General features: G+C 40.3%; 1 protein-coding gene across 2 annotated transcripts in view; it reads right to left on the bottom strand.

Annotated features, from left to right (window-relative positions):
• SVEP1 (sushi, von Willebrand factor type A, EGF and pentraxin domain containing 1) overlaps positions 1 to 16,568 on the bottom strand; it is a 1,471,106-nt gene that overhangs the window by 97,551 nt on the left and 1,356,987 nt on the right. For both annotated transcript variants that reach the window (XM_069630907.1, XM_069630908.1), the window contains one exon: positions 12,776 to 12,949. In XM_069630907.1, coding sequence (XP_069487008.1) covers positions 12,776 to 12,949 — 174 coding nt within the window. The remainder of the gene's footprint in view (positions 1 to 12,775; positions 12,950 to 16,568) is intronic.

The raw sequence follows: 16,568 nt of genomic DNA, 5'->3' as shown, positions 1-16,568 counted from the left end.
ACACTCAAATAAAGAAGCAAGATTAACAAATACGCTGAAAGGAACCCAAAGAGTCAAAGAAGGCATTTTTGGTGCACTGAACACAGCCCATATCAACGAGGTAGGAAACTGGAACTGGCTGGCTAATGCATTGACACTTAGTAAGGATATATTATAACTGTCCAAACCCAGCACTATAAACAATATAGTTTTGGGAAGCTGGAACACGAGAGATTCAGGCACCTGTTTGGGAGGGGAGAACTGATCTATAATCACTTCGACATCATCTGCCTGCTGGAAACGTGGATGAGGAAAGCACCCATCTTAGATGGATACATTGTACCCCTGAACCCAGCAGTGAAAGCAGTGAAGGGAAGACCAATGTCAGGATTACTCATTGCCTTAAAACAGGAGGATGACATGAAGGTAATATCAGTCCTCAACCCCACACCATGCATCCAAATGATGATGCTACAAATGGAGAGTCAAAATCCAAAAAGTCCAAAGATCATGGTCCGATTCAATCTATATTGGAATTGCATGTCAGCTGGTGCAGAAAGCTTCATAGATACCATAACAGACGTAATAGACACCCCCTTGGTACAATGGATAGACCCTATTCTGATGCTGTGTGGTGATCTAAATATTCATTGCTCTGATGATAACCACAACATACTAACAAACAGAGAAGCCTTGATCAGCAGAAACATCAATTTGCTGAATGGACAAACCCCCGGAGACATTCCACCTAAAGCGACATGGAAAAGTGGGAGGGAATCAAAGATCCTAGACTACATCTTCATATCAGATAACATGATACATCAAATTAAATCACTAGATATCACCCAAACAATCCAAACAATCCAAAGTGATCACAGCATACTAAAACTCACTTGGGAAAGTTTAACATCAAGAAGAGAGTCATACTATTCACAATCACTAGAGGTGTTGGCAGGACGCATCCGGCTGTTAATATACCCTTCCAGAATTGACCATCTGTAAAAATCATTCAAGGTTCAGGTGGAGCTAACAAAGAAAGATCATACAGAGGAGACCTCGGATTACTCGAAAATCCTGAGGGACATTGTTGAATACAGAAAGTTTGGAACCAAACGCTCATTTGCCAACCTACATACTTATGATAAACAGGTTGCCACTAAAAAATGCTCATAAAAAATGCCTAAGAAACTTAAGATGCAATTGGTCGCAAGAAGCTATTGAAACAACACAAAAATTGAAACAACAATGCCGCAACTGGGTGCAGGCAAAAAGGTACTTAATAATGCAGCGAGATGCAGAACAAATGCTGGAACATATCGCAGGGAAGAATAAACACAGAATATGGCAACTTATTAACTCACAAAATACACTGCAGTTGGCCCTGACTATCAATGCAGTATCAGCGGAAGAGTGGGTAGAACATTTTACCACATTATTTTCCATTGATGAACAATCTGAAAGAAAGGAAGAGGGTAAATCCCAAAGTGTAGAGTCATGGACTTTCCAGACTACCAAAGAAGACATCTTAGCCCTAATACAAAAGCTCAGCAGCTCTCTAGCCCCGGGTCCAGATGGCATGACAAATGCAATGATAAAGAAAGATCCTGACCTGTGGGTGTCCTTTCTAAGCCAGCTTTTTGAGTATGTAAAGAAGACCAAAAGAATCCCACCATCTTGGAAAACATCTGTTGTGGGGCCAATCTTCAAAAAGGGGAACATACCAGACCCAAAAAATGACATGCCAATTGCCCTCTTTGACGTAGCAGGAAAGATGTTTGCAGCCCTGGTTTTAAAGGCCATAAAAAAAATGGAACACTGAAGCTAACACCTTTGACATATTACAAATAGGATTTGTCAAATGAGTGGGTACATCATTGAACATATTCCTGATTAACATTCTGAAAGCACAAACAAGCTTGGGAAAACAAAAGAAGATCTATCTTGCCTACATAGACCTTGCACAGGCTTATGACACTGTAGACCGCCCTAAACTATGGTCTAAACTGAAAGCCTGGGATTTCCCAAAATACATGAGGGAGACCATTGGTGACCTGTACTCCAAAACATCACTCTGAGTAAGATTGGATACGAGTGGTATGCTCTCAGACAACATTCCAACTGAAGCGGGATTAAAGCAGTGTTGTCCTCTTGCCCCTGCACTCTTTAATCTATTCATATCGTACATACAGAAAACAAAGGCTAAGGTTAGAAGCCTTGCCCCAAAAGTTGACGTTTGGGGAATAGTATGGCTGCTATATGCGGACGACTTAGTCTTAGTAGACCAAACTCCCATTGGACTAAAAAGGCAATTGAATGCTTTGTAAGATTACGTCAAATCGAACGGCCTAAAGAAAAATACACAAAAATCAAGAATCCTGGTAATTGCCCAGCATGTAACATCAAATCATGAATACATTTGCGGTTCTTGAATAACAACATGCTAGTAAAAGTTAGCTCACTGGTTTTCCTGGGATGTGCCTTAATGCAAGTGTGAAAGACACTTCAAGAAAACTAATCCTGCATAATAAGGCAAATAATCTGGCATCTCAAGGGGTAGTGATACAAAAAAGGTACTGCCACTTTTCATTACTACCACTAATTTCCTTTTATCGGATGAAGGTTATTCCTATTATGACAGAGTTGTTCTTTGCACTGCCTGCCCAAGTATGGCTAGCCCTAGAGGGCATGTTTTGAAAAAGAATCCTTGATATACCAAAAAGCACACCAATTCAAGTGATCCGAATGGAACTGGGCCTAATTTCACTCTATGCATTGGTGGTATGGAAAACTTTATCCTTATATAGGAAGGATATGTCACTGACTCCCACGAAAGGATTTTAAATGATAAAAGGAGCAATGAACACGGGTTCTGACCCAGTATTAAAGGAATGGAGGGTCATTTGTGATGCGATTCTACAGAACCTACAAATGTCTGATGACACCCTGATCACAAACCCGCTCTTGTTCAAACGCCAACTCTGTAGACGAGATTGGATTGAAACACAATCACAAAGGCAATCATTCAAATTATTTGCTGATACTCCCCCCGAAGCGAGAAGCTATCAATCAACGCCTAAGTATCAGAAGAAGTTTTCAAACAGCTATTATCAAATTCAGTTTCTGAGATTTCGATTACATTTATTTCCAATGCATAAAATCTTGAGAGCAAGGAACAAACATCTATTGGCAGATCAAGATTGCAGATTGTGTGAATGTAAAGACTCTATAGAGCCCTTGCAGCATCTGGTGTTCTTCTGTTCTGCATTAACAGAACTTAGAACAATGATATTGGGGAAATTCTTTCATGAGCAACCTTTGCTATCTGCAGATCACTGGTGGGCGAGATTGTTGCAAGTAGAGAGAGTATAATTGACCCCGGTGTTGATAACATTTCTAAAGTTAATATGTATGCTAATGGCAACATTGAAGAACATGGAGACACTTAAATCTGCGTAATTGCTGGACATGGAATTCCATGCTTTTGAATGTCATGAGCAAAAGGTTTATTTCAAGCCAAACACTTAGTAAAAATAAATAAGGTGTATATGTGCATTGAGATACGAATGTATAGGTTAAGTGTTAACTGTGTTCTTCCTATCCCTAAAGCCAAATAGGGTCTGTGCTCTAAGGTTGAAGGACGTTAAGATTTGTGCATTGCAATACCACACGAAATCCTCAGCGAACGCCGTTAACTGAACTGAAGCTGCTAACAGCACATCACAGCTCCATTGTTCTTTATCCAAACTTTGTCCTACTAATGTACCACAACTGACCCCCTTTTTTTCAGATCCACCAGAGTGCCAGGGGACCACTCTGGTGGTGCTAGTGCACGCTATAAATATCCATTAACATTAACATATCATCTCTTACAGAGAGAACAGAATATCATAACTATTTGAAGCCATATAATCCAAATAGTCAAACAATTCTTGCATTGCATACACAACATTTGCAGTGCTCTCCATTCCCCCCATAATAAATATATAAAACACTTCATCAATTGCCTGGCTGAAACACAGATTTCAACATTTCGATTTGAAGTTGGAGATTACCTTTTTGCAATGAACTTCCCAAATTATGTGAATTATTCTCTTTGGCAGCTTCGAGAACACCCTCCCAAATTCCATCTGTCATTTGCTGTGTCCCCCTTTCCTTAACTTCTACATTTTGTCTGTGTTTCATTCATTTCAATCTTTCATGTATTATCTCTGCAGGGCATCTCTGGCCTCTCTCCAGTATATATCAAACCAAACTTTTTTCCTTGAATGTATTTTTCACCTTTCACTTTTATAATGAATTGTGTCACTAGTATTTTCACCAAATTAATAAAATGCTTAATAACACTCCAAATTATCTCCTGTCACATCCCACTGCATGTTTGTTTACAGAGGTAAAATCACAATTGCCTCCCTCCTAAATTTCCTTATGTTTGTTTTAAGCCCCTATAAATATTTCATGTTATTGTTTAGCTTTAGACCTCTGTGGTGTTAAGATATTTCTAAGGCATTGTGATCACTCTCGGTTTGAAGTAGCACCTGCCTTTCAACACAAAGATGCAAATATTCACAATTAATTATAAAAATAGTCAATTACTGAGCCACTTCTGGCGCTGCCAAATGTTTCCTTCCCTGGGCTGTCAGAAGGTGTGCGCTCATTAACCACTCATAGGCCATTTTCCAGTAAAAAATAGATTAAATTCAATTAACTAGTTGTACTTGGACAAAGAAGATGATGGAATCCCCTAGGCTTGATAATTTTGATATTCTATCCACTGATCAGGTAATCAGTCATCTAACATCATATTAAAGTCTCCTCCTATTACTATGAGTCGGTTAGATCGATGTGAGTGTTTCAAGATGTTAATGGGATGTTCCATAATCTCAATAAGGGGATCTTCGTTTTAGCTACATAGTTGAAAAGATGTTAAAAAAAAACCAAACAGAATGTGTCAATACTTGACATTGCTGGAATGTAACATTAATTCATGACTTGATTAAGGACATTTCCTTTCCCAATTAATGTTCTGTGATGATGCAATATATGTGGCCAGTGCACTCAAATATCTACCCCTTCCACTTATAATTTAGCTTAATATAGAACAAATACATTAATGCTAGTTGTCTCCAATTCCTATTTTTTCTGTAACAACATTATATCAAAATCTACAAATTCCCCCTAAACTTTATTGGTTACCTTGGTATTGAGTCCAGCCGCATTCGAATGTTCCCTGAGAAACAGTATTTATTTCAGGTTTTGAACATTTTAGGTGGATTACTTTCTTATATAATCCCTACGAAACCATTAATTTAGGTTTTATCATCTCAATTGGCCTCATTACGAGTTTGAGGTAGCCATGCCCTTAAAAAGGGCATGGCTACCCCCAACTTTGGGTCTGGGTCCGGGCCCAGGTTCCACAAAAGAGGACTTACAGGGCCATTCCGACTTTGCCCACCATACCCATATATTTACAGTTTAACGTGCCACCAGGGCAGAATGCTTAGAAATATATAGTTTTTGAAACAGATAAATCTTAATTGCAACCCCACAATGCTGCAGAGATTTGACTGCCACTGCAGCTATCAAAAGGGCACCTGTGACCTCTGAGCCTGCTCTGTGCTCTGTAAACCTGTGCCTCTGGTAGAGCAGGCTCTGAAAATCAAGATACTGATGCAGCAGGGCACATGTATGCACTATGCTTTTGCTATGGAGCTTATGAAAGGCCAGTCTTATCAGCATATTTCCCTTCCAGAGGTAGAATAAGCCACACCAATTTATTCATTAATACAAATCAAAAAAGCCAGGACTTCTACACCCTTGACAGATGGCCATTCCCCAAAATTAATAATACTTATTGCATTGAAATATATAGGGTTGGGGGAAGGGGTTAAACAGTTGGGGAGAGCTTTGGGGTAGGGAGATAGCATAGAGAAAGGGGTGCTTCAAGGGGAACCCCCAAAATAAAAATTCATAGTTTTTTCAATGGAATTTTATTCACAAAAATGTCATTGAATAAACTCCTGACAGCAAAATAACATAGACCCAATGGGCCTCATTATGACTCTGGTGGTAGCCGTGCTGGTAAATGGCCCTATCTGAGGCAGCCAACTCAACCACAAAATGTTTTAGAGGCAGAAAGATGTCTCCAAACTGGCCCGAATTAAAAGACTTGTTGAAAACACTGAAGCCTCTCCAGTTGGTTTATCCCATTGCAACCTCTATTAGCAAAATAGGAATCTGTTTCTTTTTATGGCTGTTTATTGAGAGGCCCCATCGCATAAGAGGCATCATGGCACCGAGAAGCAATTATGAATTTCATGGTTAAGTATGTGCTTGATTATGGAAAGCGACACGTATTTCTATTTTTTATGAAGTTTAGCAGATCTAGAAATGGCACATGTCTTCTGTCCAGTAATTCCATACCCGGGGAGCCTGGCGGTGGAATGAAATGGCTCTGACCCCAGACATTGTGCACTTTGGTATTGCAAGAAAAAAGATCCATGTGAATATAGGCAGCACAAAAAAACACGATGAAAGAGTTTTGCTTGCAAACGTATGGGTTGTTGGCTGGAAATGGTTTTGTGAACTAGGACCAATGTTTTCCAAGCAATACAATTCTGCACCCACATCCTATGCAGAAAGGGTATCACTGGCGTAATGTGGTTCGGTCGTTTATATGATTAATTTGAACATGCCGCTGCACTATGCAATTTAAAAGTCTTTTAATTTATAGTGTGGGGAGCTGCTGAAAAAGGGAGTTGCAATAATCTGATCATGAGGACACAATGCAGTTTACTATTTTCTCGTGATCCAGGAAAGTAAAGAAATGTAATATTGTATCTGAAGTGAAGGAGAATTATGTGGTTTCAAACTAAAGTCTGTGACCATTTTCATCCCATGTTCTCTTTTTTTTTAATTGTGGAGAATGAGAGAGGGCATGGTGGTTCATGCATGGAGTCTTACGCCAGATATTATGTGGTCCTGAAGGAGCTAAGAATTCCGTCATGGTGTTATTGAGCATCAGTCTACTATGACACATCCATTGATAAACTGCCACAAGACAGTCTTTGAAATTATGGGAAAGTACCCCCAGATCACCATCTACATGAAGAAAGATCTGGTTGTCATGCACATATGTGTGTAAGTTTAGCCGAGTGAGGGAAGTGCTGATGCCTGTGAAACTCCACAGAATAAGAGATGTAGAGCAACTCATCCTGAAGAAAGGTCACAATGTGAGTCTGAAGCTACATAAAAAATGAGCACATCCAGAGCTAAACTCTGGCTTGAATCCCCATCTTCCCCAGGGAATCAGGAGTTGAGGGCCACTGACAAACCTAAGATAATCAGGGTCCCCAAATCTCTTCTATCCTCTATGAAATTGTTCAGAAGAAGATTTTCTCAGCAATGTGTGTTATCTGTAACATATACTGGAACGATACAGCCATATTTGGGTTGAGAGAGGGTTTTCTCATTTTACACTAGTTGTCATCAACTTGCGTAATATCGGCAGACATGCTATGTGCTCTTTGCCCCAATGCATGTCCCTTCATCTCTGTTGAGTTTATGTGTCTTGTGCTATGCACACATGATGCTTTTATGGGCCATTTGTAATGGAGGATTGGTACGGCTTTAAAATAAATAGTGTATTTCAAGAGGGTGGCCAGTGGGTTATATACTCACTTTGGGAAGAAAACCCATTTTTGGTTGTCAACACTTGAGGGGTGAGAGGCATATTCCTGGTTTGTCCTATAGCCTAGAAACCTGCAGTACTAAGAGTTAAAATGGATTTATAGAATCTGGCCCGGTGGACATATTTTAGGAGGCCACTCTAGTTATAGTGAACAGGGAACTCTGAGAGGTTAGCCAAAACCCAATCAAGGTAGAGTAGTCCAGGCTATTCTCAGGCGAGTGTGAATGGGATCAGGGGTCCAGAATGTTGACACATTGAATAGTACAATAATTCAAATTAGACAGGAACGTATAAAAATGAAACTAGCAGGTAATACTATTGCATAATACTCAATAATAAGCATATTTACATTCAACATAGGTTCTTAAAATGAATTGAAAGTACTTATTCAATATCAGAGGTAAGTACATTAATTCAATAAAGATGGAACCTAGTCACAATTGAATTCTCCTATCTTCAGCAATCCAGTTCCTAAGAAAAATGGGGCCTTGTGCACAAAAGTCAGAAGAAGATATTCAACAATGTTGCTAGGATCGTAAATTGTGTCCTTATCTTTCAGAATTACTACCCAGGTTTGATGACCAGAAGGCAGCAGAATGGAAGTTTATGATACAAAGGGACAGGTTCCCAATGTTATCATATTTCCTTCAAATCACATCAAAGAAGATTCACTAAGGCAGGATCCCTTGAGGCTGGCATGCTGAAATTCACAGGGAAGGCAACTTGTACCACAAGCTGGTGATGTCAGAAGGTCCAGGTGAAACCACAGAACAGCAATGCTTCTGGTGAGGTACCCCATGAGAGAGCTTGTCAGTCCACAGGTTGGTCCTGGGACACTTTTGAAGGCTCAGGATGGCTGGAGCCTCAAGATGGCCTTGAACCTAGTTTGTCCCACTAGTACAAGGGCCAAAGCACTGCTTAGGGTATTCGGAGATCAGGTAGTCAAACAGGGGTTCACAGGGCTAGACGCAGGAAAGGTTGGAAGGCCTCTTCAGGAATCTTCTTTAGATCTTTAGACAGCTGTTCATCTACACAAGATTCTGGACACAAACCCTGATCTGGAATAATGGCTGCAGGAGTCCTCTTCTTATCCAAAGCCCAGCCTGGAAGCAAGTGTAAGCCCACCAATCGTAAGGATCTGCACCATTAAAACAGCCAGTAGCTGTCCAATCAGGGACAACTATTGATTTCACTTATGCCCCACCCCTCGACTCTCTGGCATAACAGATGTGGAATGAGACCAGACAGTCCCACCCACTTCCTGAGCACCACACACATAGGTAGCACCATGCCATGAGAGTATGACCTTATGTGGGATTTTCCTGACCTGTTAAGGCAGGAAGAAGGCCCAACTATAATATGGCCAAAGAACAAGTGAAAATCTTGTGGCACACTGTGCACACTACACAAAATGCAAACGTGGTAAAAATGCATCTGCTGCCACCTGCTTATCTTTATGCAGATATAAAAGTAACCAAAAATCCAAAGTGTAAAAAGCTAAGGTGATACAATGTAAAAGATAAAAGGGAAACATAGTTCCCCAGTACTGGTAGGTGAAGGACTTATCAGTTTCCCCATAACAAATGAGCAAACGGCATGGAAAGAGAAGCAGCCGACTTTCTATTCTAGAACTATACAGCCAATAACCCTAAGACACAGACATTAAACATATCTGTATTGTTCTTGTTTATAGTTGTTATTATCAGGCAATTATCACCAAATTGAATGGTACTCTGATTTGTCTTCCTGCTCTGACCTTCATTGCCATTGTACAAATTCAAAACTCACTCCTTCTGTCACACCTCTCTCAGGAAATATTTTCTTTGGCTGTACTGATGCACATACTCATAAGACAGTCTGGCACTAGGGTAGAGCCACAATCAACATCCCATCCTATTGGGACATTGTACATCAACCCTTGTCCAACAAAACAGAGGATTAAATGGATACAGAAGTGTAAAATTATTCCAGTCGGAACAACAGTCCTCCTGTTCTGATCACTTGTCTCATGCAGGACCTGACAGAACTGTACATCCTCAGCATACTTCATGAAGGCACCCACATGCTAATTTTTAAGATATATTATGGAAATGGTTAACTGGCCCCTTTGCTGGCAACTATGACTCAGGGAAGTGGTTGGAAGCAGTTGTATCTATGCAGTTTATTCCCAGAGGTTCCCAGCAGCTACCTAATTTGGTCCCAGTCTGCACTATGCCCCAGGAATCACCTTAGGTTCACAAGCGAGGCCCAATGAGTGCTCAGGCAGAAGACTCAGGGCTGTATTCTTAGAACGGAACCTACCTACTGGAGGTCAAATACAGCTGTGCACAATACTGCAATCAGTTGCTTGTCTCCTCTCAAGCATAGCCAAACACATAATACTCCCCACCCAACACATATATTTCTGCTATTTGCACTGGTATTTCTTTGAGTAAGTCTGTTTGCAAGTATTTTATTCTCTGGGTCTGTTTCCTCCTACAGCAAGGGGTCTTCAACCTTTGGCTCTCTAGATGTTTTGGGGAACAGCTCTCATTAGTCAATAGTGAGGGATCAGGGTAGTTATTGTCCAAAGCTTCTGGAGAGCTAAAGGTTGAAGATCCCTCCCTGTCCGACTGTATTGTTGTGGAAAAAGGATTATGGGATCCAAAATGAACTGCTATGATGTCACAGCAGAGGGATATACCATTTTCTTTGCCAAATATTTGATCCCTTTTGGGTTGCTTTGAGGTAAAGGACAGGGAGTTTTGACTATAGTCCCCTCATACCTCCACTAACAACCCCCGTAATGGTGCTCTATATGGATCAAATCATGTGGTGGCAAAGGGCAGTCAGGCATACCTAAAATAAACCAATGGATGGGTACCTTTCACCTATGGGGAGCATTCCGTAGACAATGTAACTCTGAACCGCTTGGTGGACTTTTTCCCCAGTAGTTGATAGCTACCCTTCTATGTTTAAATAAATTGGTTTTAAAAAAAAATACTTGACAAACATTGAACATCTCCAAGTAAAGGAAACTTTCAAAGGTTTCATCTGTTCAAAACAATTTTTCTTCCAAATTCACTTACATAGATAATCACAGGGTACTTCCCACCCAACACAAAACAATGTTAAGGATAATGTTGAGGTGTAACTCATCTCTGTCAAAACAATGGTTATATTTCTGCAATTCTATGTGGTCTTATAATGTGATCTTCAGGCCAGATAAAAGGTAGGTAGGTGCCATGCAAATGTTACACAATGCAACATAACAAACATTTATTTCAAGTGAAAGTAATTTGGGGCACCAACTATTCTTTGGGACTATATTCCTCTCAAATTCTGTGGCATGCATTTTAAACTTAGTCTAGGAGTACTCCTTTTGGAAACCTTGATGGGGAATCTATTGTTGAGCCCATGGGTGCCTCCCACAGAGTGTCCATAGAGGCTCCGGCTCATTTTCTCTTGTTTTGTTCACGTTAAAAATCATTAAATGTTCGATGCCTGCGAGGTGATCGTTTTTAGAGACTTGAAAAATGTTTTTTTTTATTAAGAAGATTTTGAGGAAAGATGAATGAAATGTATAATCTCAAACTGATTTATCTATGGATGTAATAAACAAAATATTCTGAATCCTACATATGAGGAGTGACTTACACATCAGCTCCAAGAAACTCAGTCTATATAAGGAAATAATGAGAAGTTTAGAGGGAGGGAGTGTTCCATTGGGCTTTCTTATTTGATGTTTCATCGCATTATCAAACTTCACATTTTTCTATATACACTCAAGTGCCCTTAAAATGTTGGAGCAAATGCAATTTACCAAAAAAGATAAATAGTCGTTAAAAGGAAAGGGATTCCAATATGCCTGCACACATCTTTTCTTAGGGTTATCACTCATTTTGAAAGATGATGTACAGTGCTTGTGCCACACAACCAGAGACATGCTTTGGTATCCAATGTCTAAATCATAGATTAAACAATTTTCATACAACGAGAACAGCCAGAAAATGGGGACCACAGCAACAAACAATTTCTTTTACATTTTATTTCAAGAAAGCTAAACATGTTTAGCTTTTTTAAAGATGAGATCTACTTAGCATTCTATTTCTATGTGAAAGAGATGTTATTTTCGGCTAAAATATTGAATGTTCAATTAAATATGGATGTACTACTTTAAACACTTAAATGGCAGATCAGTGTAAGTGCACACACATTGTCACATCATCACAAACATATATATGTCACAATTTGACCTTTATTAGAAGTCAGGCGAATTTCTTCCTAGAATTACTGCTAGTGGTGGTTAATGGTTTTACATAAATATTTCCAGGAATATACCTAATTTAAAATAACTCAAGCAGACTGGTTGTAAACAATGCATGCAGATTTTCTATAAATCCACAAGCGTTAATTTCTTTAACAGATATTTTACTAATGAATTTCTATTCTGAATTTAGGGATGGATTGTATTTGATGCAGGTGGCACACTGCTAATGTTTACTTTTTAAATGCACATAGATGTCAATTCTGAACCTTTTGCGTGTTAGATTGACAACTGGGAGAGAAGCTGGGCATCACATATGGCTGTTTTTACTCACCTTTGTGCCCCAAGCAGAAATGCTTTTTCCTACAATTTTGAAATGTTTACCTCCACTTTTTGGGTGGAGAGAAAAATTGATTTGTTGGGTATTTACCTCATGCAGAATTAAGCAGGAATACTGCATGTAATAAATAGTTCATCCCTATGATCAGGAGGTGGTATAAAAACAGACATTGTTACCCTTACTCCATACTCATAATGAGAGTTTTGATATTTCCAAATCCAGGAATGCACATTTCCAACTACAGTACTATAGTAAACACTAAGAACAATTATCATATTACCCTCTATTGCATGAAAGCAATGGAAGGGTACTTATCCCATTTGAAGTGCATTGTGCAATATACAGTATGATGTCACATGTTGAAAACATTTTAACAATGACTATTATTTGCAACTTTAAGGAAATCGCAACTTGAGATGTATAGCAGTGTAACCTTACCTGTAATAACTTTTACCATTAAGAGGAAACAGTAAGTGCCTGGAAAGTTCTGAAAATGGCACAGGTTGGTGTGAAATGTACTTACTCACACACACAGGTGCAGATGGGATCCACTGCTTGTTGACATGGCAGATTCTCCGGCTGGGTCCATGAAGCGCAAAACCCTGGTTACAGCTGTACAGGACCTCATCTCCCAGCATGGTACCTTTTTCATTTACTGAACCATGTTCAACCATATCTGGGGTCCCACAGAATAATCCTGCGCAGAGAAAATGCATGTACTTACAGATAGAAAACTTTATTTAAATCCTGCAGGGGATTGAGCCCCATCTAGCACTGACCTACTTAAAGCCCTTTCACAACTATGCCTAGTAAACCAAATACAGGCATGTATTGAATCATTTTGCCATGTCCAGCATTGAAAACTTTCAATATCTCAATACACCTTGCTCATGTATTGCAAACTAACTTTGAAATGTAATCTGCCGATGGTCATAATAATTGTTCACATAGTATGCTAATAAATGCACACACACCTAACACATATTACCCACAAAGAAATGCAAGCATTTAGCAATAAAAGAGATTCTCAGCTGATTTTTTTGCTGAGAGTCAAAATGCAGTCATTCGGCTAGATTTTGTTTTAACCTTTAGACAGTTTCAGGTTCTCCCCTGCTTAGTAGCATACACAGTCAGTGTCCCAAAGCCAGAATTCACTTGAAAATAAAACTGGACTTGTAAAGGTTTTGGGTGGTTCTGACCAGTATCTTGAAAACAAGATGTGATTTCATACAAGTAGCCTACAAGCTGCCTGACAAAAGGACTCCTTAACCCCGCACTCAGCCAATTCTCTAGTTTCCAGCTGACCCAAAGACCCCTTCCTCCTGACCTACTCTTTGAATGTTGAGATCCCAGAAACCATGTCTTCAATTTTCAGCACTGATTAAATTACCTGGGCTCATAGATCAGTGGCCTGCCAAAAGTTAGTTGAATTCGTTGCTCACATCAAGATTTGTCACCATAGAAAATACACCCTTTGTTTTCCTGTCGTGGCTATGCAAAATCACTGAATAGTTTGCAATGTCTTGCTCACAGTAATGAAATATAAATTGGGCACATCTAAGCCTGGAGGACTGAAAAGAACTGAATGAATTGTATTGATCTGAAGGAGCAGGAATACCAGACCCTCATTACAACTCAGGCGTTAAGGGTTTAACGGCGCCGTCGGCGCCGTTAACCCTTAACGCCTGATTCACATTTTAACGCCTGCTTTTTGCAGGCGTTAAAATGCAAGGCGCTAAGCCACCTTAGTGCTAATTACGGCACCGTAATTTACGGTGCCGTAATTAGCGCCTTCCCCACTCCCATTATGCCCTATGGGGCGAAAATGGGAATGGGGAAGGGGCCATTGGTGAATGGGGAATTACCGCCCCACTCACCTTGTAATGGGGCGGTAATTCCGCCATCCACCATGGCGGAATCGTAACCTTAGCGGCATGGACCATGGTGCTATTAGCACCATGGTCCTCCGCCAAGGTTGTAATGAGGGCTAATGAGTCCATACAGTCGTCGAAACCAATATTAACAAATTTCGTAAAGAACTTAGACCGTGCATCTCTAAAATAAGTACATTCTAAGATAAGATGTTTTAATGATCTTGATGGATAATTATCTTTATTGGAACACCAGAATCTAGTCAGTTCCAATGTTTTCATTTTATTTCATTTAAATCGCATATAACAATGACGGGCAATATTACATGGAAAAATTACAAGGTATGAACAACAACCATCTCTTTTTCTAGGAAATTTGGTGTATTCACAATACGTACTATATTTGGATAATTCACTAATAGTAATAATCCAATCTCTTTCAAAAGTTTCTTTTTCACAAAATAATGGCACTATGCTCCACATGTTTAGATCTGCTAGCTAGAGATTACGATCTTTCAGGAGAGGAGGCCTGGTCTAAAATATTTGCTCCATGATGCCGAAAGAGTGCATCATGGTTAAGGTGAAGGGTGTTGTGACCATGGGTGTGTGGTATTCTCAGCCGGTAAGTGTTACAGGGCCTGTGGGGGTAAGGAGAGGGCTCCCATGGTCCACCCAACTTCACCTTTACCATGTGTCTGTGACTTGACACTTGTCAGTGCTGACTCTATCCCTTTAAGGGGGTCATCTCACAAATCATCTCATAAACAGTAGGTCATTAACAACACAGCAGACATTACAGAATGCTGGATGCTCAAACATGGTATGTATGTCTTTTAGAAAATCCCCAGTGTTATGCAGGCACATATATTGGCAGTCCTCATGAGCCCCACATGTGGAAAACATTTTTACTTACAGCAATGGATCGCAAGCAGGGAATACCTACAGAGCACCAAGCACCAACTGTTGGCTGAAAGGGTGAGAGCTTGGAGGGAGCAAAGGTGTACAAAAGGAGCATTTTTACCATGCAAAAGAAGTATAAGAGACAACGAGGCTAGTGTGTAGAAGAATGGTGGATAGATTGGGTGCACTGGGTGGAGAGGAGAGAAGGATCGAGTCATCAGGAGGAGCAGAAGGGGAAGACAGAGTAGGACGTGGTGGTGAGCTATCAGGAGGGATAGGTGGCCAGACAATAGGAGTTAAAGGTTACAACAAAGGAGGAGAGGAAAAGGGGACAGTGCAGGATGAGGTAGTGAGGCATCTGGAGAAGAAGTGGTTGAACAACAAGAAGCAGAGATCAATACTCTGGAGTGCCAGGTGATATAAAATACAGTGCAGGAGGTGCGGAGACCTCATGAAGGAAAGGAGGCAAAGACACAGGAGGGAGAGGTTGTGGTGCATAAGAAGAACGGGATGGTAAACAGAAGAAACAGAGAACAGGAGGAGAAAAGGAAAAGGCTGGGAAGCCTTAGACAGATTGATGAAGAACCTATGTGCATTACCAGCCAGTTGAACCAGAGTGGAGGAGGAATAAGCATGTGACAAATCATCGAGGAAAGGGCAAATCGGACAGGTAAAAAGGAGGGGAGCAGGAAGAGCAGTAGAAGTGCAATCAGAAGTCCCTTAGTAATGAGTTTATCTCGGTAAGGAAAAGGGGCAGGCAAAGGGGGAGTGTTTGAGTAGAGACAGGTCCCCTGGTTATGGAGAGTTAGTACAGTACCAAACCCTTAATAGTGACAGGCTCCATTGGTCCAACCCTTAGTAGAAATTCTGGGGATATATTCAGCTGTGAATTTAAAGCCTACTCTCACGGCCTACGCAGTGAGACCAAGACGGATTGGCCTCTCAAATATGCTAAGAAGATAAGTAAAGAAACCAGGAGTCAAAACGATTAGTCAAGGAAAGAAGTGCCTGGGACACTTAAATACCCTACACTCACTGTGAGTGAATGAAATGCCCATGAGTTTCTTGGGAGGGGGCACGGATTGCAAAACCAGGGCTCAACAATAATGTAGGATATGCAGGAGATAAGAGTTATTCCTGGGTATCCAGCATTAACAAGTTACCAGGAGCCACCAATGGGAATGAGGAGCTATTACATGGAGTTCTGCAAATGTAACTTCCAAATATGGTTCCACCTTATCATTTGGTCCATTATTTAGGGCCCCTTTTGCTTAAAATGTTGAAAGGATGTGTCCTACTGTTTACGTCCCTAAACACACAGAGTTAAATTCACATAGGTGTGTATGTCCAGCATCAGTTGGCCCGAGGAGCCAAAAGTAGCTCCTGGTAGCTGTTAGTGTCAAACTAACCAGGCTTTTCTAGGCTAAAAGCAGGAGTTCCCATTTCCCCTCAATTTTGCACCCTTCAAGACTGATTTTATGAAGGTTTTGTAATGTAATATCCCCGAAAATAAATCCTATTATTTTGTTGTCCTGTTGATTGTTT

This window comes from Ambystoma mexicanum, chromosome 6q, assembly GCF_040938575.1.
Source record: "Ambystoma mexicanum isolate Mex_15411 chromosome 6q, UKY_AmexF1_1, whole genome shotgun sequence".
NCBI classification, from domain to species: Eukaryota; Metazoa; Chordata; class Amphibia; order Caudata; family Ambystomatidae; genus Ambystoma; species Ambystoma mexicanum.
The sequence above is the reverse complement of the archived record's forward strand: the minus strand, read 5'-3'. Positions and strand labels throughout refer to the sequence as shown.